General features: G+C 36.4%; 1 protein-coding gene and 1 long non-coding RNA gene across 2 annotated transcripts in view; one reads left to right on the forward strand and one right to left on the reverse strand.

Moving 5' to 3' along the window:
• The window catches only part of LOC147916949 (uncharacterized), a 93,617-nt gene that overhangs the window by 27,149 nt on the left and 40,557 nt on the right, over positions 1 to 25,911 (forward strand). The window lies entirely within an intron of this gene.
• Positions 9,964 to 25,911, reverse strand: part of LOC101387347 (arylacetamide deacetylase-like) — a 32,526-nt gene continuing 16,578 nt past the window's right edge. The window contains 4 exon segments of the mRNA XM_087431759.1: positions 9,964 to 10,563; positions 16,183 to 16,354; positions 17,676 to 17,745; positions 20,230 to 20,457. Coding sequence (XP_087287885.1) covers positions 9,964 to 10,563; positions 16,183 to 16,354; positions 17,676 to 17,745; positions 20,230 to 20,457 — 1,070 coding nt within the window.

Genomic DNA, 25,911 nt, shown 5'->3' on the forward strand with positions numbered 1-25,911 from the left:
GTTCTGGATTCTGCGTGTTCAAGCACCCTCTAATTTCTGGTGTGTCCACCCTCCTGGGGTGATGTGTTACTTCCGTGATGATGTTTATCACCCCTGAGATGGCTGAATCTGTTTCACTTGTTATAGAATCTCCCTTTTTGGCCCCTGGTGATCATGTTCTCATCATTTAAGGAAGTCTCCTGAGGTCTTTTCTTCAAAGAATACTCCAGTAGTCTTGGTTTCTTCAGGTAAATAAAATTATCAGTAGTAAAAATAATAATTATAGCTAACATTAGTCATATTTACAGTTTTCTCATTTAGTTCTCCTCGCAAGCATTGATGAATTGACATTGTCTACATATTAAACCTCAGGAAGCTGCTGCACAGAGAGGTTAATTAACTCACCAAAGGCACACAGCTAATTGTCTTGTTCTACCATAACAGTCTCTTATTACTAATGAAGAATTTATTTCTTAGATGTAGAATTATATCTTTGCCCATCCTATATTCTCTTTGAAACGAGACAACCTGGGCTTGCATTTAGTTCAGCACCCATTAGCTGTATATCTTTATTAGCCTGAAAATTTTATTGCTGATATTATTTCATATTTGCTTTACCTGAAATATAAGAAATTGTCTCAAAATATCCATAATAACATTACTGCAATCAGTAAAATCACCATTAAAATTTATTTATGGTACTTTCTACCTTAAATTCATCCGCTTGCCTCAAGTACTCAACAAAGTCACTAGAAATTCATTCTTTGTGTAATGTTACCAATGTGATACGTGCTTCGGTTCATTAGCTTCAGTTTGTGTTTAGTTTCTGGAAATATTTTATATTTAATTTAATTTTATAACAGCAATATCCTTACTGTATCTCTGATTATATCCCACCTTTCTATACTCTTCTAACTGTAATGCTAGGGTTAGACTTCTACAGACTGTTTCCAAACCCCCTTGTCCTCTGGATACTGGTGAGTTTCAGCCAACGGTAAGCACCAGCAGGAAATTTGAAGTTGGGAAAGAGGAAAAGGGAGTCTTCTCCCTACTTCTGGTTTCTCTTGGCGGCTTTCTAATAGCCAGAGACACGCCAGCTCCAGCATCTCCCTGAACTCCCAGCGAGAGCCAGGCTCCTGCTCGCTGAAGGTCCAAGCGCCTGCAGCATCCGCATCAGCCGTGTGGCATCCCGGAGCCGTCTGAGCCCGAGATGTGCCACAGCCCTTCTGCACACCTGGGTCTGATCACTCACTCTTCCTTTGTTCACCCAGCCCCAGGACTGCTCGCTGCTTCTGGTAGCTCCCAACCTCTGCCATTTTCTTTTTTAAACTTCTAATGCCTGTATAGATAATTATCTGTATCAAATTCCCTCTGTTTGATACACTTAGCATGATTTCAATTTCCTGTCTGGACTCTGATAACACAAATAAGCAATGCATTTGTATGCCCATTTGTCAAAGTTATATGCACCAGTCTTTTTTCACCTGTTCCTTTTAGCTACTCTTCTGAAACAGTTAGAACAAAAGAAGCAGCTAAAAAACAAGAACTTCACAATGCAGCTTTCAAAATTTACTCACAAAATTGCTGACATACATGAGGTGCAGTTCTCCAGACAACCGTGAGTCTCCAAGTAAATCAGAAGCAGTTGGTGGCAACAGACTCTGCTACCGCCCAATCTGTAGCTATGATGAATCTAGTGTTAGATTTTTTTTCTCCGGCGCCTTTCAATGAAGAGCGGAGTTTTAGTTAAGGGAATACAAAAACACAACTGTGGGGTTCATTACTCTAGATTTTCCATTCCGTGGAAATATAAAAATTTGGCTGTAGCGTTTCTGCTCAAGCAAACAACCATCAATTTATCAGTTCTAATTAGTATCCTAATTGTGTTTGCTTTTCAGTTTTCATAATTATGATCTATGAACATAGATAGCTGTTATACTCGTTGGATTCTGCTGTTATGTCAACCAAGTAAGAGCTCTGTGTTGGTCTGGTTTTAAGCTAAAGATGTCGTATATGATGATGCTCCCAGCTTCCACAGTAATTAGTTACGGTTATGACGACAGTTATAAATCTGTGGTTCTGAGGAAATTGTGTAACAGGGGATAGAAACAGTGAGCTAGAGTCTGCAGTGCAGAGTTAGAGAGGAAAGGTGATACAGTGATGTAAATGGGAATCAAAGGCAGAGTGTCAAGACGTTTTCATAAAATTAAAGTATGATGTCTCAAGGACACAGTTGCCATCACTGGATTTCCAGTCAATCATTAGCTATCAGAGTGAATAGGAATGAGGCTTCCAGAGACAGAAGATGAGGTTTAAATTCTGTCCTTCAGATTAACTGAGTGACTTTGTGTAAGTTAATCTCTCTCTGCCTTGTTTCTTCATCTGTATACTGGAGTCACCATAATGCTTTTTATATCATAGGATTTTTTGAGGATTAAGTGATAAAATATACTGAAAATGCATAGCAGTTTTTCATACTCTAATCCTTTAAAAAAAGCAAGTGATCACCTAATTACACATGATACTAAGACAAAATCTATTCTCAAAGAGAATGCTGACTTTTCATTCAGAAATAATGGAGGCAGAGGACAGTAGAATAATATATACAAAGTGCTGGGGGAAACACACTGTCAAGCAAGAATTCTGTATCCAGAAAAACCATCCTTCAAAATGAAGGCAAAATGTAGTCATTACTGGATAAATGGAAACTGACTGCCTTTGCTGCTTGCAGACTTGCCCTTCAAAGAATATTAAAGGAACTCTTTCAGATTGAATGGAAATGATACAACACAGTCACTCAAATCCGTAAGAAGGAATGAGGGGCACTGGGAATAGTAAATATATTGGTAAACAGAAAAGACTCTGTGTTGATGGCCCTCTATGCCTCTAATAATGTTCGTTTTAGAGTGTATTTTTTCTGATTTTGTTAGATCCATCCACTATTTTTATGGTTACTGTTTTCATGGTATATCTTTTTCCTTCCCTTTACTTTCAACCTATTTCTGCATGTGTACTTATATTATTTTCTCTTTCCTCTTAATTGTTTTGTTTATTATATATACACATATAAAATATATAAGACTGACAGCTGAAAAGGGGAGGGTAAATAGAGCAGTGACGTTGCCATATCTTACTTTAATTTAGTTACTATTAACAAGAAGCAGATTGTGATAAATTAAAAGTGTATATTCATAGAGCCACCACTAAGAAAATAACTCAAACATATCTAAATAATCAATATAATATTTAATTAGTAACACAAAGTAAGACATTCAAAAGGAACAGTGGGGGGCTGGCCCCGTGGCTTAGCGGTTAAGTGCGTGTGCTCCGCTACTGGCGGCCTGGGTTCCGATCCCAGGCACACCGATGCACCGCTTCTCCGGCCATGCTGAGGCCACGTCCCACGTACAGCAACTAGAAGGATGTGCAACTATGACATACAACTATCTAATGGGGCTTTGGGGGCAAAAAAAAAAAAAAAAAAAAAGGAAAGGAGGAGGATTGGCAATAGATGTTAGCTCAGAGCCGGTCTTCCTCAGCAACAAGAGGAGGATTAGCATTGATGTTAGCTGAGGGCTGATCTTCCTCAAAAAAAAATAAATAAATAAAAATAAAAATAGAAGGAACAGTGGGAAAAATGACTCAAGCCACATAGAAAACAAGGAGCAAAATGGCAAATATAATTCAGGTGATATCAATTACTCCATTGACAATGGACCAAGTTCTCCAATAAAAAGGCAGAGATTGTCATATTGGATGAAAAGCAAGAACCAACTACATGGTGTCTCCAAGAGAAATACCTTATATTCAAAGACACAGTAGCATTTCAGTGCCGCAGGCAACTGAGGTTAATAGCAGCTTCCTTTTATCCCCAAACCATATGAATGGTTCTGTACATCTAATTTTCTTTTCTTTATCTATTCCTATAGAGATACAGAGTAGCTGCTATTTTTCTTACAGAACTATGATGAATACAGAAACCCCTATTTGGCACTGTGGCAATGAAATATTTTGGTGAAAATAATGAGTTTAAGTACAGATTGCAATGGAAAATTTACAGAAAGAAAAAATTATAAAACTAAGCCTTTAGATAGTCAGCTCACGGCACCACGAGAAATCCAGATGTCTATCCTTGCCCTGACAAAATTGCATCTCTTATAGATATAGGGCTAATGTGTTTTAAATTACACCCAAAGTTTGCAAGTTACATTCACTGTCCTTCCAAGCCTCTTGTGCACAGTTTAGAACTTGATAAAGAAGAGTGTGAGATGGCAAAAGTCGAATTCCATATGAATTCACTCATGTGTGGAATCTAAAAGAGCAAAACAACAAAAAACAAAACAAAACAAAACAAAAACAAACTCATAGATACAGAGAACAGATTAATGGGTAGCAGAAGGGAGGGGGTTGGGAGGTGGGAGAAATGGGTGACGAGGGTCTACTTTATGGTGATGGATGGAAACTAGACTTATGGCGGTGGGCACTTGGTAGTGTATAGAGATGTCAAATTATAAAGCTGTACCCCTGAAACTCGTACAATTAACAACAACAACAAAATGTTTATTTATTTATTCAGGCCCATTAAATAAAGAAAAGCATTGTGAAAATCAAAGTGCTACTGGCCAGTCTGGCTCTATTTGTGAAGGTCTATTCGTTGTCAAAAGCATGATATCCAGCAAGAGAGGATATATTTTAATAAAATTCTTTCAAATTAAAAAAAAAAGAAGTGTGAGATCAAAGTATTGGATTGAAAATAACTGTATGCTTTCTTATGATTCTTTAAAGAATGTTTAAACTTCAAACTCCCACTGCGCCTGCATTGCCTGCAGAAATCACCCTTCTCCCTCATTTCCTGTCTGAGGAGTTTATCTTCCAATGCTTGAAGATCATGCAATGATCTCACTTGGTTTATTTTTGTTTGTTTGTGGTTTTATTTATTTATTTTTTGCAAGATTAACTCCCATTGCCTTGTTTCACCTGAGATTCGTAACCAGAATCAAATCCTTGTAGATGCCAGAATGATGAGTACAATGTCTGAGCCAGGAAAATATGTAAATTGACTGAAAAAACTCGTATGCTAATACTTCCGTATTTTGTACCAGTAGAAACAGCCAGAATGTGTGGGAATGTATTCTAAGGTTGGTAGACCAGAAGGGAAAGAAAGTAATGTTACGTCAGTCTCTGATTCCGAATATGAACCCAAGCAGCCAACAGTGGCTTGCTCTACTGGTTGACTGAAGGACTCAACATAGGCTTAAATCAAATGTTTCTGAGACTTAGGAATTTCCTTGGTAAAATGTGTAGGAAGAAATAGAAAGTCTTAGAGAGCTGTGGATATTGTAATGGATTTATTATTGTGACCCTCTTACCTACCTCCTCATGCTGTCTGTCCTTCTGGAGGGCCCAGAAGATAGTCTATGCTCCAACAACATCAAAAAACCCTGTAGTGGCAGTCATCTGCAGTCCAGAAGTGACAGTGGGGCGGTGCTTCCATTGAAATGGGCCTTTTATTTTCAATAAGTGTAATAAGATACCAGAGTGGTAGAGTTCAAGGAACAGTAATTAACTACCAGATGCAAATCAGATGTGCTCCCTGAAATGAACAACAGTGGTGAAACACAATCTCAGAGATCTCTGACAGTAACTAAGTAGTCATGATGTCTAGAAGGGGGAAATGGTTGGGAAAATTGAAGAAAGTCTGATTTAATCTGTATTAAATCATGGTTTTTCACTCAATTCCCAGAGCTACACAGCTTCACAGACCCAGAACCCCTTGAATGAAGAGGATCCAGGGTACTCTTGAGGGAGATCCCCGCAACACTGTCACAGATACGTGCTATACCTCTGTCTCCTCGCATTCCCAAAAACAATCCAGATTAGGTCTGGAAGACTGTACCTCGGGAAACTGGAATACCCAGACTTTGAAGGAGTAGATGGCTGGACACTGGTTCTAAAGCGATATTAATTCCAGAGGACTCAAATCTACCATAGTCCAACAAGTAGAGTGGAAATTAAATGCTATCAGGTGAGAAGTGCTGTTGTAGACTGATTCCATTTAAAATGGGCCCAGGGGATCTTAAAAGTCATGCTGTGGTTACTTCCCCAGGTTCTGAATGCGTATTTGGAATAAACATGGTCAGAACAGATAGCATCTCCACATTGGCTGAACTGAGAGACATTATGGAGCCAAGTGGAAACCCCTAAATCTGCTCCTCACTACTACTAACTCGGTAAACCAAGAACAATATGCATCTTACACAATCACAATTTAGTGGCATAATAAAAAATTTGAAAAATCAGAAGTGGTAATTTCTATTAAGGTCGCATTTAACTTGAATTGAGGCCTGTGCAGAGGTCAGAGAAGTTGGCAAAAAACAGAGGAATTATAGTAAACATAATCAAGTGAGGATTTGAATTGCAACTGCTAATCTGGATATAGATTCATCAAGGGAGCAAATCTATACAGCATCTGGCATCTATTATGTGCTATTGATCTGGCAATTGTATTTTTCACTGTATCACTCAGCATGGAACATTGTAAACTTTTATTGCATTACTTCAGAATCTTGAGATCTTTGAACCTTTTTTTTCTCTACATAATCTAGTACACAAAGATCTTGATTGTCTTGAAATCCCATAGAACATCACACTGGTCTACTACACTGATAACATTATGCTGAGTATATTTGATTATCACGAACTAGCAAATACTTTAGATGCCAAAAGATTTGAGAAAATTGCATGGAACTTTAGGTACCTGCAAGCTTGGTGAAGTTTCTAGGTGCCCACTTGTCTGGGACTTATTAAGATACTCTCTCCAAGATAGGTTGCTGTATCTTGGACACTCTACTATGAAGAAAGAACCACTATGCTCCATGAGTCACTATCAATTTTGGAGGCAACCTACTCCAAAACACTTATCAAGTGAGCCAGCAACTTAGTCTGATAGGTTTGGATGGAGGACTAAAGAAAGGGAAGACGCTGCAGCAGACCCAGGCTGCATTGGCTGCATTGCAAGTTGCTCTGCCCCTCAGGCCTTATTACCAAGCAGATCCAATGGTGCTCAAAGAGTCTGGGGCAGGGGAATGTGGTATAGAAGATGTGGCAAGCCCTGTTAGAAGCTCATGCACCTAGGGTTTTGGAGAAAAGCCATTTCTTTTCCTCTTCTACAAATAGCAATTCCTCCTCTGAGATAAAACTCCAGGCTTGCTCTTGGGCACTGAGAACACCTCGTACATATTCCCTTTGAAAATGTAGCTGCCTTATTTGGGGGACTTGAAAAGGTAGATTGAGTGGGAAAAGCAGCAAGGACTTGGAACAAAGGCCTGGAGAAAGGAAAGCTCACTGTGCTTATGCAAGCCCAAGTTCCTAGGCAGTGTCCAGGGGTTATCCTGAGAAGCTATGTAGAGACCACATCATGGGGACTTGTCAACAAGAGTCTGAGGATCTAAGGATGCAGCGGCCCATTCTTTCTTCATAGAAATAGTAACAATATAACTACCAAATGTGAAAAAAATGTGACCCATAACAAGAAGAAAATTTTGTCAAAAGAAATAGGCTTAGGAATGAACTGGCAGATATTTATTTTAAAATAGCTATTATTAATATGGCCAAGGATTTCATTAAAAACGAAAAATAATGTGGATAGAAATGAAAGACATAAAAAGGAACCAAGTGGAAATTCTAGAGCTGAGAAGCAAAACATCTGAAATGGAAATTTCAGTGTAATAATAAAAAGCAGATTAAACTCTGCAGAAGGAAATATTAGTGATTTTGAAAACAGGACAAAATAAACTGTCAATCTCAAGTAACAAGACGAAAAAAGACCAAAAAAATCCTTTACTTCAAGTTGTAACATGAAGAATATATCAAAGGAGTAAAATTAGAATTATAGAATGACTAGATTATTTTATGCATAGAGTAACAGAAGTTCCTTTTTGTCACCAAATTTTTCTAACTCTTTGTGCTTTTTGACATGCACATAAATCCTTTTTGAAAAGATTCATTACTTTAAAAAATAAGTTAAATTACTTATAACCATCGTTGTTTATTGCTATATGTTTATATATTGTTTACTTTAAATATTTATGTTTGGAAACTTTTGATTAATACCTTGTCTCCTCTAATAACTATTCTTGATTGCACCTTGCCCAAATACAGTTTCTAAATTCAGAATAATACAACTATTAAGGTGTATTTTATGCCTAAACTCTTTTTGGGTTTCCTACAATGACCATTAGGTAACACAATGATTTGCTCCTTCATGCTTTAAAAAAAAAAAGACAATAAAAATTAGTTGGTTTGTCTAAAATTCTCCACATTTTAGTTAAGTCAAAATTGTTATGAAAGCTCTGGAAATAACCTTATGCCAGTAAATTTGACAGCTTATATGAAGTGTTATTAAATATCTTATTGCTATGTAACAAATGACCACAATCATCAGTGACTTAAAAGAATGATGTTAATATCTCAGTTTCTGTGTGTTTGAAATTCAGCACAGCTTAGCTGGTCCTCAGTTACAGGGTCTTTCAAAAACAACAATCATGGTGTTGGGCTCATCTACAGCTTCAATTGGAGAAGGATCCAGTTCCAAGCTCACTGACATCATTGTTGGCACAACTCAGTTGCTTGCTGTCAGACTAAGGGCCTTGGATTCCAATGGGTCGTTGACGGAAGCCTGCTCTCAGATCACAGCCTGACAGCTTGCTTCATTAGAGTGAGCAAAGGAGAGAGAGTGAGAGACTGCCAGGAGGAGAGAATCGCAGGCTTCTATAACCTAATCTTGGAAGTGACGTCCCCTCACTTTTGCATGCTCTCTACCTAAAAGGCAAATGCTAAGTCCAGGGAACGTGAAGGGAGGAGACTACACACGTGTGTGAACACCAGGGGGTGGGAGCTGTTTTAGAAACTCTCTACTACTAAGTAGATAATCTTTTTTAAAGAAATGAAGAACTAAAACTAGCATTAAGAAAATTAAAAGTGTTATAGCCCTATACTTATTGCAGAAATTAAATTCATAATTAAAAATTTTCTCACAAAGAAAACTGTAGTCCCAGATAGCTTTGATTTTCAGTTATTTCAAATATTTAAGGAAGACATATTATCAATTGTACACAAACATTCTCACAAAATAGTATCCCCATTCATTTTGTGAGACCAGCATTACCATGATACTAAAACATGGAGGACATTACAAGAAAAGGGAAATGAATAGATCAATGTTCCTCATGCATGTAGATAAAAATCCAGAGCAAAATATTAGCAAGTTACCAATACAGAAAAAGTAATATATACAAAATATTGTATTCCATTGTGGAGGTTATCTCTGGAGTGCAAAATTTAATTAACCTTTGAAGATTAATCAACTAGATGAACAGAATAAAGAAAAAAATCATATGGTTTTCTCAATATACGCAGCAACCATATTGGGCAAAATTCAGCAATCATGTCCTTGTGCTGAAGTCACTAGGCAAACTTGAAACAGAAGAGAATTTGCATAATTTGGTGAAGAGGACTGGACTAAGGAGTTGGGTGGTACATTAAGAAACGTATCTTGCAATGGTAGACAGCTGATATTGCACTGGGACAAAGATATTTGGCAAGAGTGACAACTTCATTCACACTAGTGATAAGTGGGGCTTCTCCAAAGGCCCTGAAACAATGCTGAGTGAAGCCTTGGTGTTAAACCAGCCGACATTACTTCTATGATAAAATTTATCAAGCAAGAAAAAAGAGAGTAAGAAAACTAGAGATGATAACAATAACAGAAAAATAAAATCTAATATACCCTAAGGAACAAAAGTGAGTGAATTACTCTTAGACTAGTGTATAAAAATCATCCACTGACAATAACAACTATTATTGACACGTGCATGAAGGGAGACTGTTGCAGATAAAACATGTATTCCTAACATCAATTCATTGGGTCTTTGTTCCTTTTGCCTGAAATACTGGGGCTTGTGTTTTTCCATATCAATCAGATTTTTACTGCAGGTTTTCATGTAGCCAGCCCATATACTGATTTGCTGTTCTATAACCGATTTCAAGATACAGAAAAGAAATTGTTGCATGGAATGCACCCTCTATTTGGTTATGGGTCACCCGAACTCCAGCATTCCGAAGTCGAGTAACGTACATGAGTCCGTCATCTCTTAACACGTCATATTGACAAGTGATAACATAGGTCAGGGGTAAACCACTCAACTTGTCGTCATCGGCCAGCAAAGGTGAAGCCCTCACATCTAGGAAGCCTGGATATTTTTCAGCTAGTTCTGAACTACCATGAGTTGGATTCTTATACATGTGGCCTTTCTTAAACTTCTCAGGGAGTAAGGAACTCCAATTAACAAACTTGAACAGATGAACTGATTCCAGAGGTACCTGTTGGTTGGAGAGCATGGCTTTCTCGAGTGATCTATCTGTAGTAAAATACTCGCTCCAGAACCTGGCCATGAGTGATTTGGACAGAACTGAAAAATGTGAATTTTCTCGATATGATGGTGAATCCAAATCAAAATTCTGAAGGGCAGGATATATTAAAGACTGGATCTTGAGTTTGATCTTGACATCTGGGTCTTCTAAGAGCTGAAAAAACAATTAGAATATGTTGCTTAAATAAATCACTTTAACTTAAAAAATAAAATAACTGCAATGCACAAAGTTATTCTTAAATTTAAAATCCCTAAAAATAAAACATAAATACACATCTTGATAAAAGTCTTAATATTAAACAATTTTTAATACTAGATGTTCATAAATTAAATGTAAGTTTTAATTTAAAAAAAAATCAGTATCACTCTCCTTAAAGAATGTGAGAGAGGATCTTTTATTATAACGTGAATTTCATACTTAGGTAACCCAGACTTATAATCTGAGGCATCACATATATTGGATCCTCTTTCTTGTTATTAAGAATATTTCAAATATCTTAGTACATCAATGAGACTTGAGATATGATGTTTTTTTTTTTGGGGTGAGGAATATTGGGCCTGAGCCAACATCTGTGCCAATCTTCCTCTATTTTGTATGAGGAACGCCACCACAGCATGGCTTGATGAGCCGTGTGTCGGTGCATGCCCGGGGTCTGAACCCGAGAACCCCGGGCCACCAAAGCAGAGAATGCGAATGTAACCACTATGCTACCAGGCCGGCCCCTGCCATTTCTTTTTTGGCTCTGATACTAAAGAGATGTTAGATCTTGGATAAATCTAAATCATGCGGAACTGTTAATTTTTAATTTTTTGAGCCCTGCTCTGTCATTTCTAGGTCTAGTTCCTTTCTTTTTCCAGGAACAGTAGAGTTTTACAGTTTTCTTCAAGCTAATTTTCCTGAAATGTACTTCTGCTACTGGGACAAAATGATTATGGTACCAGTCAGAAAATATGTTTCTACTAACTCATGATTTTTTTTTTACATATTAATGTTTGCGTCAATTACTTACAATTTTCAGACTTTGAAAACGTTGTCTTTTTCCAAACACTATCAAGTCTATTTTGTATATGTCTGAAGCACTGACATACTCAGGAAGAGTCAAGCTGATTAGCACACAAAATCAGTATTGCTCTCTTATCAGTTAGAGCACTGGCCAGGACTTCAGGTACAATTTAAATAGAAGTGGTGGTAATGTGTATCCAATTTCAAGATGAAAACTTTATTCTATTTTTTTTTGCTGAGGAAGATTCGTCCTGAGCTAACATCCATGCCAGTTTTCCTCTATTTTTTGTATGTGGGTCACCGCCACAGCATGGTCACCAACGAGTGGTGCAGGTCCACATTTGGGAACTGAACCTGGGCCACCAAAACAGAGCATGCCAAACTTAACCATTAGGCCATGGGGCCAGCCCCTCAAGGAGAAAACTTTTAATAACTAACTATTAAGTATGATGTTTCTTGTATTTCTGTTTACATACTTTTTCAAATTTAGGAAGTTCTCTTCTATTCTTAGTTTGCTAATTTGTTTCATCTATATAGATGCTGAAAATTATCTGTAAACAATCTGCTTTTATTGAGATAATCATATGATTTTTCTCCTTTAAATTGTTAATTTCAAGAATTATAGTAATAGTTGTTCTGATGTTAAACCTACCACACTCTACTAGAATAAACTCAAGGTTATCATGATATATTACCCTTTTAATGTATTCCTCTATTATGTTTGATAGTATTTTAGTTTAGGATTTCACATCTATGTTCATAAATGTGAGTGCCTGTAATTTTTACTTCTCAAACTGACCCTGTCAGGTTAAGAATCAAGGTATGTTAGCTTCTCAAAATGCAAGTTTTCCTACTTTTTGGAATTTTTTTATTTTAGGAGTGGAGATATTTCTTTTTAAAATACTTTTTAGAATTTGTGTTTGAAGTTTGATCCTAGAGTGTGTGTGTGAAAATATATTAAAATTATCATTCAGTATATTTCATGGTAGTAGGATATTCCTTACTTTTTATTTCTTCTTATGTCAGTTCTTTTTTCAGTTAATCTTTCCATTTCAGCTAAATTTAAATGTATTGCAGTAAAGGTGTTCAAAGTGTCCCCTGTTATCTGCAGGAGATACATTCCAAGACCCCAGTGAAAGCCTGAAACCGTGGATAGTGCTAAAACCTATGATACGTACAGCCTTACGATACAGTTTAATTTATAAGTTAGGCACAGTAAGAGACCAAGAGCACTTTGGGGCCATTATTAAGTGAAATAGGGTTACTTAAACACAAGCACTGTGATGCCATGATGGTCAGTCTGAACCAAGATGGCTACTCACTGACACAGGAGGGTGGTGTATACAGTGTGGATATGATGGACAAAGTGATGACACGTGTCCCAGGCAGGATGGAGGACAGCACAAGACTTCATCACACTGCTCAGAATGGCACCCAATTCAAAGCTTATGACTTCTTTATTTCTGAAATTTTTCATTTAATATTTTTGGGCCACTGTTGACCACAGCTAACTGAAACCACAGAAAATGAAACTATGGATGGGGGGGGGGGACTACTGTATTGTATTTTTAATATCTGTAAGTTATTTAGTTATATTCCTGTTTCATTCCCTATATTGGTTTATTATGATTTCCTTCTTTTTGCTTGGTCAGTCTCTCCAGAGATTAATCAATTTTATTACTTTTTTCAAGAAACTACTTATTTGTTGACTTTGTTGATCCTATTGTGTTTGTTTTCAATTTCACTTTTTTGTGTTCTCATCTTTCTCTTCTTTTCTCTCTCATTTCATCTTTCCTTTTACTTTTGAGACACTATTTTTATTTTCTTAATTTCATGAAATGAATGCTTACTTGTTAATTTTAGTCATTTTTATATATTTATTTAAGACTGTATATTTTCCTCTGGATACTGATATAGATGTAATCCATAAAGCATGATATGTAATATTTTAATTAGAATGCAGTTCCAAAATTTTCAAATTTCCATTATGATTTCTTCTTTCACACTTGGATTAATCAGAAGTGAGTATCTTAATTTCAAAACATGTAGAGTTTCTTAGTTATATTTTATCAGTAATTCAAAGCTTAATGGTAACTGTGGACAGAGGACATAACCAAAATAATTTGATTCCTCAACTTTTCCTGTGCATACAAATCACCTGGAATTCTTGTTAATGCACATATTGTTATTCAGGAAGCCTGTGGTAAGACCCAGGATTCTCTGTTCCTAACAAGCGCCCAGATGCTGCAGAGCTGCTATTACACAGCCTACGCCTATGAATAGCAGGAGTCTGTATGATTTCAGTCCTTTGACATTGGTTGAGACTTGGCTTATAATCCCATGTATGCTTGATTAAAAAAAATTGTTTTGTGTGTTTGGAAACAATGTACATTCTGCTGTTTATTATTTTGTATTCATTAGTTCAAATTTGTTAGCCATGTTGTTCTAACAATTATTGAAAGAGGTTAGTAAAATTCTTCCATTTTTGCTGTTAACTTATCTATTTGTCCTTTGTGTCTATCAGTTTTGCTCTTTGCATTTTGAGGCTATGTTATTAAGTGCATATAAATTCATAGTTTTTTTTTCATCTTCCAGGTGAACGGAATTATCATTAGGAATGTTGCACATTAACTCTAGTAATAGTTTTTGCATCTAACATTATTCAATCTGATGATAAAACAATTATACTGTAATTAGTGTTTTCATGATATACTTTTTCTACCTTTTGTCTTTCCATCTTTATACTTATATTTATATGCAAAACTTATATTTCACTGCATTCCATTTACACAACTTATGTTGGATTTTTAAATTGTATCCAGTTTGCCATTTTGTATCTTTTACCTAAAACTTTTGGTCCATTTACATTAAAATATTTGTTAATATATTTGGTTTAAGTTCACAATCTATTATTGTGCTTTCTGTTTGTCTCACCCGTTCTACAATTTTTTTCTCTCTCTCTTGCAGTCTTTTGGAAGATTGTTTTATTATTCCATTTTCCTGTGATATCTTTTTATTTGTACATTCTTTTTGGAATTCTTACATTAGGTTACATTAGGAGTTAAAATAAAACTCATAATTTATCAATGTATAATATTAATTATATCTTTATTGTCCTCTTGGACAATAGAAACTTGTTAGAACACTTTAATGTCTTGATTATTCCCTTGATGTATTGGCTATTTTCATTGCGTATATTAATTTCTTTCTAATTTTAAACCTCACAGGACATGGTTATTATTATTTTATAAAGTCAATGCTCATTTTGGTTTATCAATATATTTACAACTTTTTTTGTGCTCTTTATTTCTTCCTGCCTCTTTGACCTTTCATCTTAGATTAATGTCCATTTATGCTTGAAATATCTTATTTAAAATCCCAGTGTCAGTATGCTGGGTTGTGAATTCTCTTGAATTTTGTTTGTCAAAAAATGTCCTCGTTTTGTCCTCAGACTTGAAGAATATATTCATATTAGCTTTTCTCACCATATTCTTGGTGTCTATTCTCTCTATTTTGTATTTCTGTATCTGTTCAATATTATGGATATTTCTCTGATCTATCTTCCAATTTTCTATATTGTTGTGTTGCAGTTAATATACTAACAAACACCTACTTTGCAACACCAAGAGTGAACCCTAGGTAGAAAAACAATGTTTCCTTAATTGTTAATTTTTACTCATGTACAAAAACAAGGCATGTACTCCCAATCCATAACCAAAAGTAAAGTTTTGTTTTGACCAACACAATATTTGGATGTTTTCTATTTATTGGAAGATACGTTTTTCCTAATCATGAAATTTGACTGGCAATGACTGAACATTGTCATTTTTATAAACAAAATTAAATATACAAATTATTATTAGAAGTAAACTACGCACTTTCAGTGATTATGATGTATCGATGTAATTTCATTAATTGTAACAAATGTACCATCCTGGTGGAGGATGTTGATCATGGGGGAAGCTATGCATGTGTGGGGGCAGATGGTATATTGGAAATTTCCTACCTTCCTCTCAATTTTGATGAGAACCTAAAACTGTTCTAAAGATATAAAATGTTAAAAAAAAACCTATGTTGAACATTTAACTTTTATGGTTAGTGTTTTCATTTTTTGAAGTTTTATTTATTTTTCAAATCTCTCACAGCACTTTTTATAGTTTCTCCTTCCAGGAACATATTCCCAAGGTTTAAAATATACTTTTATTTATATTAAACACATTCTATTAAAACATTCTTTTCTAATGATAACAATATCTGAATCTGGGTGATTTTTTTCCTGTTACCTAGTTCTTATTTCCCTCTTTGACTGGGTAGCTGCTTACCTTCAATTCTCTATTGATTATTGAAATTAAAAAAATTATTTTTAGGAATATCTTATAACCTAGGCTCTCATGTTGTCTTCTCCTAGTGATGATCTGTATTTGCTTCTAGCAAGCATATATACATGTATTATATTATATTACAACATATATAGTATTCTGAATATATATTCTAAATATACTCAGAGTATATACAATTTTCTCACTTCCTAATTATGGTTATTGCTATCATTTATTGATTTTCACTCATTCAAAAGGCCAGAATAGAGTAAACTGTATCAGAATTTTACATAAAAAAGAAGTATTAGAGTAGGAAATTGTTATTCTCAATGTTCCCTGAATAAGTAAAAGGAAAATTATGGATATATTTATAATTTAAATGTATGAATTAAATATTATTAAATGTAAGATTAAAAAGACACATAATAAATGAAAATGCTGAGCATCTTACTTGCTGAGTCACAGCTGCAGCTAAATTCCCTCCAGCGCTGCCTCCAGAAATACCGACTCTCCAAGGATCTACACCATAGCTTTCGAGAACTTCTGGGTGTAAAAACCATTTTAATACAGTATATACATCTTCAAACTGAACTGGAAAATGATACTTTGGGGCTAGTCTGTTGCTGTAGGTAGAAAAATAATGTTTCCTTAATCATTAATTTTTACTCATGTGCAAAAACAAGGCATATACTCCCAATCCGTAATCAAAAGTAAAATTATTATTTTTTTTTGGTGAGGAAGACCAGCCCTGAGCTAACATCCGATGTTAATCCTCCTCTTTTTGCTGAGGAAGATTGGCCCCGGGCCAACCACCGTACCCATCTTCCTCTACTTTATATGGGATGCTGCCCCAGCATGGCTTGACAAGCAGTGCATCCATGCACGCCTGGGATCCGAAACTGCGAACCCTGGGCCTCTGAAGCGGAGCGCGTACACTTAACCACTGCGCCGCCGGGTGGGCCCATAAAATTTAGTTTTTACCAACAAGATATTTGGATGTTTCCTATTTATTGAAAGACATGTTTTTCCTAATCATGAAATTTGACTGGCAATGAATAAACATTGTAATTTTTATAAACACAATTAAAATTTTGAACACTCAATTTGGTTCAATCTTAGGGAAATACTCTCTAGTTGCTTTCTTTTCCTAGCTAAAAATTTTCCAGACTCATTTTATTTGGTCATTGCTACATCTTTTACAGTAATCAGTTATTATTATTACTTATTTGTATCTCCAGGATTACTTTTTCACCTTATCAAAATATTTCAATTTGACATATGACCATTGCTACATTTGTCCATATATTCTACATTTTCTTGGGTTTAAGTAGGTTCTCATAGAGAGTGTATTCGAGAGAAAATTCAAACTCTTTTTCTGCTCTTCCTAAAGTGTGCTCTAGAATGTGATTTGAGATACGTTCTGTCTTAACTTCCACAGTCAATTTGGGTAATAGTTGATTTCATCGATAGATTACAAGATGCTAGACACCATTCCAAGCACTGTACATTTAATCCTTATATCAATGCTGAAAGATGCAAATTATTATTATTAGAAGTTAAATATTTTTCAGGTCACATAGTTACCAATTTGCAGAGCCTACGTTTTGTCCCAGTCCTCCAGCTCCAAAGCCCTCATCCTCAATACTCTACTAATTAATGAGGAATAAAAATCCAGAGGTGGCGGTTAAGTCTATGTGATACTGTAGGTTAATTTCACTTCAACAACTTCTTGATTTGCAGGCTTTTGTTCCTTCTTGACCTATATGTGTATGTCTTTTCTTTCTGACGCTGAACTGGACAGCCTCTGACATTAGGTTTTTCTGTCCATACTCAGTGTCATCAGTGACGTAGATTAATTTTTAACGTAATAAAGCACTCACTATAGTTGAGTGAACGTTGGTATGTAAGGCATCTGGCCGAAAAACAAACCAACACAGCTCTTACTTGGCTGATATGACAACTGCATCTAGTCTGCCTGCTGTCCATCTTGACAGAAGGTCATAGGTGTTAAAAGCTGAAATAAAAGAAAAATGGGAATATTAATGAGAATCGGAAAATGATACTGTTAAGAATAAAATTTACTGTGATGACTTTATATGTCTTCCATTAATCTTGAGATACTACATAAAGAATAAATCTAATACTAGGTTCATGTTGATCAATGCACATACTCACATCTCAGTAGGAAGTGGATTCTTCTTCTCAGTGATCCTTTCACTGGCCATTGGTCAGCTTTCCTTTCCATTTGCTATTCCAAATTAGCTTTGTTTAGCTGCCTGTTACGTAATTGGCATGTAATTAGAGGCTGGGAATGCAAATTTGAAGAGACATGTTCTCAGACTTTAAGGAGCTCACATTTATGGCAGTAGGGGCAGAGATATAGGTCAACAACAGAAATAAAAAAATCGTTGCCTTAACTGAGGTGAGGAGAGAGTAGTGTTGAGATATAGGAGAGATCCCTCATTAATCTGCCTGGGGGTTCTGGGAAGAATTTAGGATGGATTTGAGTAGACTACAGACTGCAAGGTTATATATATGTTTTCTAAGAGAAGTGTGTTTATATGTGTGTGTGTATGTGCGTGTGTGTGTGTGTGTGTGTGTGTGTGTTGGGGGTCGGCACTCACACAGGGACAGCTTTATCAAAATAGTTTGAGGAGCAAAGCTTTGAGCAATGGGGTCCATTTAAAAGACAAACTTGTAAAAATTTTTTAGAAACACAACTTCATCAACAACATTGACAACACCTCTTACTCATAGAAATCATTAAGCAACAACCCCTCAATTACTTTCTACATTCCCACTGCCAACAGTCTCTCCACTGAAGGCTTCTTTTTTCTTCCCTCTCACAGCAAGACTTGTCCCCCCTTCTGTGTGGCCGTCCTTTGCCCTTGGATCTCACTCCGGTTCCCTCCCATTGCGTTTGGGACTGTGCTGCCCCAGTCACCATCCTCGTTTCTCCACCACATTGGTACTTACTGCTTCTATTCAAGCCTCTCTCATCCTGAAATATACAAATGGAAGACTCTCTCTCAGGTCTGTATTTCCTTTTGGTCTCACTCCTTATTTCTCATTTTCCCTCCTCAATACAGCTTCTTGAAAGACTATAATCACTGCTTTAATTTCTTCATCTCTCCTCCACTATTCACCCATCATGCTTGAGTTAAGATCCTACCATTCTATAATTTCTGCCCTCACACAATCAACAAAAAGTGTCCAAGTCCAGGAGGCATTCTTTTAACACTTCAGGATTCCTCCATCATCGGTCCTGCTGATCCACCCTCTTTCTTCTTGTTCTCTTCTCTCTTGCTTTCCCTTTATCTCTGACCATTCTTGTCACCTGGCATGACTAAGTCACCTCTTCCTTCACTATTTTAGAACAGCTTCATGCCAGCACTCTCTAAGTCACCCAACCTAGAACACTGGCAATCAGAACCCCCCGTACACCTAGGTAACTGGGGCCCCTGCCCTGGGCCCACTCTTGGAAGGACTGTTTGGACTTGCTCTGGCTCCCTGCTCCATCACAGGGCACTGACCCAGGGGAGCAAACTGGCAAGCCGTCCCTTGTCAACCACACTCCTGGCAGCCCGGGCTTTGGCCTTGAACAGAGTCTCTCTACTCTTAATCTATTATCCTGTCCATTGCAATACTCCACGCCAGGGAAAGGCACTAAATGTCTTATTTCAACACAAAAACTGAATTATTTGTCTGGAGTGCATTTTGATCTGGGAAAGAGACAGAAAGGTTGTTGGAGAAAAGAATGAAAAGGAAAAGACAACCCATGATTTAGCTCTATACCGTGAAGCAGGAGGCAACTGAAGAAAGCAGACTCTACCTCAACATTTAATTTCCCAAGAGGAATCTTATAGTTTTTCCACCCCTCTATGGGGACATTAGGAAAGCAGACTTGGAAAAGAATTATTTGAGTCTTGAAGGAAAAATAAGGCATTTCCAGCAATATGTTGGCAAGTTCAAAATACAAAGAGACGTTTTATTTGCTAAGGAGCTTAATCTTCATCCTGTAAAATTTGTAAATTCTGTCAGTGAGTGGTAGGGTCAGAAGCCTGTAATTTTTGTAAAAAAAATGTTTTAAATTCCAAGTGTTAATAAACTTTTATTTAGGGGCCAGCCCGGTGGCACAGTGGTTAAGTGCTCGTGCTCCCCTATGGCGGCCCGGGGTTCGCAGGTTCGGATCCCAGACATGCACTGATGCACGGCTTGGTGCTGTGGCGGCGTATCATGTAAAGTAGAGGAAGGTGGGCATGGATGTTAGCCCAGGGCCAATCTTCCTTGGCAAAAAGAGGAGGATTGGTATCGGATGTTAGCTCAGGGCTGATCTTCCTCATAAAAAATATAAATAAATAAATAAAAAATAAACTTTTATTGATTCATGTTGTTTTAATGAAATGCGTTTCAGAAGCAGAAGCATGATATTTAATTTGAAGATTATGATATGAAAATAGTCAATTATACTATATAAAGTGAATTTCCAACGTATCACACTTATCATTACTACCCAAACACCAACCACCTCCATGGATAAAAAATAAGTTCCTTCTTAATGATTCTGGGTTCCATTTTGGCACATATACACGGACAGGAATGTTGTTAAATGTTGTATCTCTCACGGTTACATTTTCATCTGATGTTGGTGGAACATCTTGAAAGCTTGAAATGATTATCATGAATTCTGTTAAGTGGTTTAGTCCCAACATTTCAGCAAGATGGTCTTAAGTGAAACACACACACGTACACATACTCATTCTAAGTGTTAAAAATGTTTTTTTTCTTTATAATTTTATTTATTTATTTATTTTCCCCCAAAGCCCCAGTAGACAGTTGTATGTCATAGCTGCACATCCTTCTAGTTGCTGTATGTGGGACACGGCCTCAGCATGGCTGGAGAAGCAGTGCGTCGGTGCGCGCCTGGGATCCGAACCTGGGTCGTCAGCAGCGGAGCACGTGCACTTAACCGCTAAGCCACGGGGCTGGCCCTCAAAAATGTTTTTGAACAAAGAAGTGCACATTAATATTCGATATGACCCAAAGAGTCTTCATTACATACTCTCAGAAAATTCTGCCATGATAGCACCAGAAAATATAGATATCCAGATGCTGAGTTACCATAAGTGAGACTAGTCCTTGCTTATGCATTCACCCAATAGGAATATTATGGAATATATAATTGTGTGCTAAACACTGTGAATACTCAGCAGAACCAGGCAAGCTCCTCATTCTCAAATAGATCAGGGCCAATTGGAAGACCTAAGTTATAAAATATTGGGGAAGGAAAAGGGTTTTTAACTTGTAGTTGAACTGAGACGTGAAGGGAAAATAGAGTTTGGATGATCAACTGAGCAGAAGGCCTTTTAAGCAGATTAAATGAGCTTAACCTGGAGAAAAACAAAAATGTAGTGGTAGAGAAGTGCAAGTTATCTGGTATCACTACACTTCCTGGAAACATGAAGACGCAGGAGAGGAAAGAGCCCTTAAGAAGAGTTTACTAAAACATACAAACACATTTTAAAAAGCCCAGAAACTATGATAGAAATATTGATAAAATCAGTTTGGTTAAGATTAAGAATTTATATTAATCAGAATATCTTATAAAGTTATTGAAAATATGAGCCACAACGTGGCTAATGATACTTGTAATACATTTAAATAAGAAAATACTAGTATCTAGAATATACAACAAACTCATAAAAATAAGAAATAGATCAACAGTTCGATAGACAAAGTGGACAGAAGACGTCATGACTCCAAGACTTCAGTTGTTTCATGAAAGGCCTAGAATGATTGGGGCTCCAAGGATCAAAAATACTCATTTTTCAAATATATAATTCAAAAGGTATGGCTTCTAAGACAAGAGGGTGGAATAAGCACTGTTTTAACCACCCCTCATTTGTCCAAATTTTATTCAAATTGTAAATTGGTAAAAGAGAAATCTTAAATTCAATGATGTTAAGGAAAAGAAATATATTTATATAAGCTTCTGAAAAGAGTTTATACCTATAAGGAATAATACAAACATTTCATAATGACAGAAAGGCCAGTTTTCCAAGAAGACATAGCAAACCCTCATGTACATGCCTACAGCAACAGGGCTGAAAGAAGAAATAGAAATATCCAAATTATTAGTTGGAGATTGATACCCCTATCTCATTAGTTGATAGAGTAAGTAAACAAAAATCAGAAAAATAAACAGAAAATTTGAAGAAAACTATCAACCTAGCAAAACTAATTGACACATTGAGAACATCCCCCACGATGACAGGAGAACACACATTCTTTTCAACTGCACGTAGAACTTTCACAAAGATGTACCATGTGACAAATTTGGGAAAACAATCTCAACAAGTTAAAAAGGATTGAAATCATACAGAGTATGCTCTCTGTCCATAATATAATTAAAATAAAAATCAGAATCATAATGATTTATGGGAAATCCCCAATTCTTTGGAAATCAAACAACATACTTCTAAGTAACTCATTGGCCAAGGAAAAGATATCTCTGGGGAAATTGGAAACTACTTTGAACTACATGAAAATGAAAACGTAGCATGTGAAAATTTGTGGAGTGCAGATAAAACGTTGATTGGAGGGAAATTTATAGCTTTAAATGAGTACTTTCGAAGAGAAGAAAGGTCAAAAGTAAGCGATCTCAGCTTCCCCCATTAAGAACTTAGATACAGAAAAGCAAATTAGACTCAAAGAATGGAGGAAGGAGAGACTAGAGAAAAAAATCAGAAATCAATAAAATTGAAAATAGCTAAACAAAACTAAAGATCAATTCTTTGAAGAGAAACCATAAAATTGATCAACCTCTAGTTAGACTTCTCAGGAAAAAAAAACACAGAAGATGCAATTTACCAATATCATACATTAGCGAAAGGACATCCCTTTAGATGCTCAGGCTTGCAGGTCTATGGGACAGCAGGCAGTGTGTGCTAAGATCAGTTGCCCTGGCCACTCAGCATGTGTGCAAATGCAAACAGGGAGCAGTTCAGGGCACAGCGGGGCCTGGAGGGATTGTCTGGGGCCGGGATCTGAGGAAAGGAGAGGCTCTGCAAGGGTGCAGCGTAGGGACTGTTGTGGGAAGCTGGCTTGCTCCATTCATCCTCAGATGCCACAGATATTAAACCTCTTGCCTGAGCACTGGGACAGGAACTGTGGGTCTTCAACCAGTTAAACTTTCAGCGAATTATTACAAAATAAAAATATATACATAGACATTGCAATAATGCATAGCAGAACTTAAAGAATTCTTCAAATAATTGAGTCTCTGATTTTGAAAACTGCTACAACATTGCAAAGCATATATCCAAAGGCTTAGAAATAGAAAATAAATTTAAAGATTGCTGTATTTGTTAGAAAAGACCACTATCTTCATATGAAGCTTTGGATGAACCAATTAGTAAAGAGGAAGACATTTTTAAAATTAATTTATCTTTTCAATTGAAGATAAAGCAATAGGATGCATAAATAGGCATTTTGAATTATAAGCAGTTTCTTGGACAACCTCCACAAGTTATCAGTAATGTCAGAGAAAATGTTAAAATTCCATTGTATAAATGTACATTTAAAATTAAATTCAGACTTACATGAAACTGATGTATGAAGAGTTAAATCTTTTTAGAAAAATTATTCCACAAGAATCATCAGTTCTAGGTGTACTGAAATTTATATTTTGAAATAATTGATCTGAAATGTATCCAATGTTGTCACTGCCTATAAAATACTCTTCACAGCTCCACTAACAGTTGCAACGGCAGAAATGATCCTTCTCAAAGATTATTAAAAATTAATCGTGATCTTGCATTTGCCAAGAGCAACTGATTTTATTTTATAATTATATAAAATAATTATAAATATAAGAAATTATAATTTATACAATATAATATATTATAAATTATAATTATATAATTATATATAAGAAAAAATTTATAATTAATCAAAATATTACATTAATAAATTATTATTCATTATATTATATAAAATTACATCAACATATAATTTTTGCAATTTCTAACTTTGTTATTCATATGCCACTATTACCCCATTATATTTCATAAGTAATAAAATGTTAAAGGAAAAAGCTTTGTAATTTAATATCTTTAACTGCAATTTTGATCCTGTGTTTTGAACAAGGGGACTCATATTTAATTTTGCACTGGGCTCTACAAATTACCCAGCCAGCTCTGCTATGTAGTTTGAAATGCACATCTTGGATGATATAGGTGTGCAGATCAGGAGCTAGACTATGATGATGCTTTCATATGGAGCATATATGCTAGCCCATATCATGAACACCAACGTGCCTATAAAAACAGCAACAAAGTTGACAGTTACAAAGGTGAAGGCATCCGATATCTTCTTAACCTCATGTAAGCATTCCCAGACTTGGCACACAGTAATCGCTGTATGACTCACCTTAAAGGTTACCTCTCGGAGAGAAAATCTTTATTTCCTGAGTCTCTCAGGCAGAGTCTCAGGGATCCCTGATGAATAGCTTTAGTATCCAGTCATGAAGTTAGCAGACAAATTAGTGTCCCCTCCCCAGTCCATAACCTCTCCTGCTTTCCTTCGTACAACTGGTAGTCGTGCCAGTGAGAAATGCTGGGGGTGATGTTAACAAACTGTCTGAAATTTAAATGGCTGTAGCGATGTGCTGCCTCGATTTACAGCAGGTCAGTCCTGATTTAGCAGGTTTAGTGTTTTTCTACAGCAATAAAGGTAGATTTATTAGGTGGCCTCTTTGTTCTCCAATATCCAATAACAGTACATTTCACAAATTATACTTTTTTGGGTCACGCTGTTTGACCTAGACGAGGTACATCAAATTTGTTGTGTCTCTATTCAATTAGAACTCTTCAGCGTCTATGATGTCAGAGATATCACAACCTGATATTCCAAGTTTGTGAGCAGATTCCAAGATTCTCAGAAAGAGAGGAAGTCATTTACTGAGAAGCAGAGTTGAAATTGGCAAGAATCATATAAATCCAAACTAGAATATTTTCCCAAGCTTGGGGAAGAGCCTTGATTTGCTACTGGAAACATAATTAATCATTGGCATCTGTTAGTCACACAAAATCTAGATTTAGTTATCATTTAAATTCCAAAAGCATTTCCCTGAACAATTTTGGGACTTTAGCTTCATCTTTATCACAGCCGAAAGTTTGGAAGTCATAGACATTCACCGACTGGGTAATGCTCCTTTAAATGCAAGTGAACCTTTAAACATAAGAAAGAAAATCCAGGACTTGGGTTCATGGTGGGCTCCTGGGACAGTTTTCCAGTCTTCTGGAGTATGGTGCCCCGGACTGCCATTTTTGCTCTGATCTTTGGCCACTTGCTGTGCGTTTAAGGGAATGTGACCCCTTTCTATGGAATGCACCACCACCCTTTTTCCTAGAGCACTGTACTAGTCACCATGCTATCTTTATCTAATATTTTTTGGTGGATAATGTAGGAGGCATTTCCTTTTGACACCTTCTTAGAGGCCTGACTTGCATGAATCTTTTATATTGATCTCAAATCACTAGCGACTTTAAAAGAAATAGTACTGAGATAGCAAGCCGGAAAAAGGAAAGTTCAATCTCTCTCTCTCATTTTTATTAACATAAATTCCAATTGGAACAAAGATTTAAATCTGAACAGGAAATCATGAAGGCACTGGAAGAGACTCTGGGTGAATTCTACCACAATTTGGAGAAGACCTCTCTAACTATTTATCAAAGTCTAGAAGCTATAATTTAAATGTTGATAAATTATAATTTTTTTTTGTGAGGAAGATCAGCCCTGAGCTAACATCCACGCCAATCCTCCTCTTTTTGCTGAGGAAGACTGGCTCTGAGCTAACATCTATTGCTAATCCTCCTCCAGTAGATAGTTGTATGTCGTATTTGCACATCCTTCTAGTTGCTGTATGTGGGATGTGGCCTCAGCATGGCCGGAGAAGCGGTGCGTCGGTGCGCGCCCGGGATACTAACCCGGGCCACCAGCAGCGGAGCACCCGCACTTAACGGCTAAGCCTCGGGGCCGGCCCCGATAAATTATAGGTTTTAAAACAAGAAGAATAATAAAAAATACTTCGTTGTGGCCAGTTTATTGTATTAAAGACAAAAGACAAACTGGGAACAAAATGTGCACTTTCTTCCACAAAGGCCTAATCTCCCTAGTA

This window comes from Ceratotherium simum, chromosome 5, assembly GCF_057802395.1.
Source record: "Ceratotherium simum simum isolate JZ-2026a chromosome 5, ASM5780239v1, whole genome shotgun sequence".
NCBI lineage: Eukaryota > Metazoa > Chordata > Mammalia > Perissodactyla > Rhinocerotidae > Ceratotherium > Ceratotherium simum.